Source organism: Metopolophium dirhodum, chromosome 8, assembly GCF_019925205.1.
Source record: "Metopolophium dirhodum isolate CAU chromosome 8, ASM1992520v1, whole genome shotgun sequence".
Lineage (NCBI taxonomy): Eukaryota > Metazoa > Arthropoda > Insecta > Hemiptera > Aphididae > Metopolophium > Metopolophium dirhodum.
In genome coordinates this window covers 18,262,340-18,264,140 of record NC_083567.1, presented here as the reverse complement: position 1 = coordinate 18,264,140, position 1,801 = coordinate 18,262,340, and the positions used below count along the sequence as shown (strand labels likewise).

The 1,801-nt window shown below is 37.7% G+C and overlaps 1 protein-coding gene across 1 annotated transcript; it reads left to right on the top strand.

Moving 5' to 3' along the window:
* The first annotated feature begins 466 nt into the window (after positions 1-466).
* LOC132951341 (uncharacterized) lies at positions 467-1,274 on the top strand. The gene is made up of 2 exons (XM_061023162.1): positions 467-539; positions 613-1,274. The coding sequence occupies exons 1-2, from the start codon at positions 467-469 to the stop codon at positions 1,272-1,274; spliced, it is 735 nt and encodes a 244-aa protein (XP_060879145.1).
* The last annotated feature ends 527 nt before the right edge of the window (positions 1,275-1,801 follow it).

Here is a 1,801-nt window from a genome sequence, read left to right as displayed (position 1 = left end):
TTAACTTTTTTGTACATTTCAGACGCACCGAGTGTTGGAGTTCCGACAATCTCCATGGCTGGCCCCGTATATAAACCTCAACACGGAATTACGCAGGCGGGCGATCAACAAATTCGAAGAAAAGTTTTTTAAAGATTTAAACAATTCCGTGTTCGGTATGTTATTTATAAATTTTACAAAAAAAAAAAATTTTTTTTTATTTTTTTCCGAACTTTGAACTACTTAAACTTTGCATAACGTCTACTGTGTGTACGCAGGGAAAACAATGGAGAACATGCGTCTACGATTCGACCTAGAGCTTGTATCATGCCCGCGCAGGATGCGGAAGCTAATAAACCGACCGACGTTCAAGTACTGTACGACATATAATGAAAATCTCTCGGTGGTCACACAACATAATAAAGAAGTAGATTTTTGTAAGCCGATATACATAGGATTCGCCGTACTAGAACTGAGCAAAGTTTTGATGTACGGGTTTCATTACGATGTTATGAAACGACATTACGGAGATAAGATCGAGCTGCTTTATACCGATACTGGTACGTCTATATAAAATTCGTGCAGACTTATGCAGTTTTTATATAATATTATTATTATTATTACATGTTTCAGATTCACTATTCTACCGCGTGACGACGAACAATTTCTTCGCTGACCTAATAAAAAATCCCAATTTGATGGAGTTTATGGACACCTCAAATTTCCCTCAAGATCATAAGTGTTACACAACTGCACGGAAACGTATTCCGGGCCTATTCAAATTCGAGTGTGGTTCCAGGACGGTCTACGAATTCGTAGCTTTACGATCCAAATCGTATGCCTATGACGTGGAACAGGAGGTCACAATTCGTGCGAAGGGTGTTATGGGACACGTGATCAGAAACCACCTCACTTTCGCCGAACATAAGCGGTGCTTATTCGCCGACGTGGACGACGATGCGGAATCCGACGAGTGCGACGACGAATTCGACGCTAGTATGGGAAAAATGTTCGCCGCCGACTCTGCGCTGAAAGCTGTCGCCCAAATACATCGGAACGCCTCAACCTCTGCAACTCGTTCCACGGCGGCGGCGGCGGTCACACCTCCATCCCACGTTTACAGCTACATGCCGTTCACGCCGTATAGGGAAAATGTCTCTATACGCTCGTTTAAGCACGAGTTACGCACAATAAGATCTATGAAACTAGTTTTAAACAGGGCCGATGATAAACGGTATGTGCTACCAGATAACATTTGTACGTACGCACACGGACATTACCTCGCAAATTACTAAATTATTATTATCATTGTTATTATTATTATTGTTATTAGTATTATTATTATTATTATTGTTAAATGATCTCATATCTGTATATACATATATATATATTTATAACCTATTAAAATATCTGTATAAATTGTATAATCGTGAAATACCCCTGTTGTATATAAAAATATGTGAGTGTACGATGCTAAAATATTATACCGTTACACCGTTTTTATATTTAATCTCGTTTTTTTTAAATTATTATTATTTTAGTATCACAGATTCATCTTTCAATCCTTTTCATTATCTTATGTTATCTTATACTCACCCTTATCTGCATACATACTTATCCTATATATTATACCGAGGTATTGACAACATTATTATTATTATTTTTAAAAAAACCCTACTCATTCGCACTGCGATAAGAAGTGAACTGGGTGGAGCGAGGATTTATATGTCTACATACGGCGGTGTTCTGATGGCTAGCACTTCATCAGTCAGTCTTTGGAGTTAACCATTTACAAATGTGTAATAATACGATATATTAATAT

Bases quoted from the DNA above. Each gene is read 5' to 3' on its own strand.
- LOC132951341 (XM_061023162.1), top strand. From the start codon at position 467: ATGTACGGGTTTCATTACGATGTTATGAAACGACATTACGGAGATAAG. The intron at 540-612 runs GTACGTCTATAT...TACATGTTTCAG, and splicing joins GCTGCTTTATACCGATACTG to ATTCACTATTCTACCGCGTG.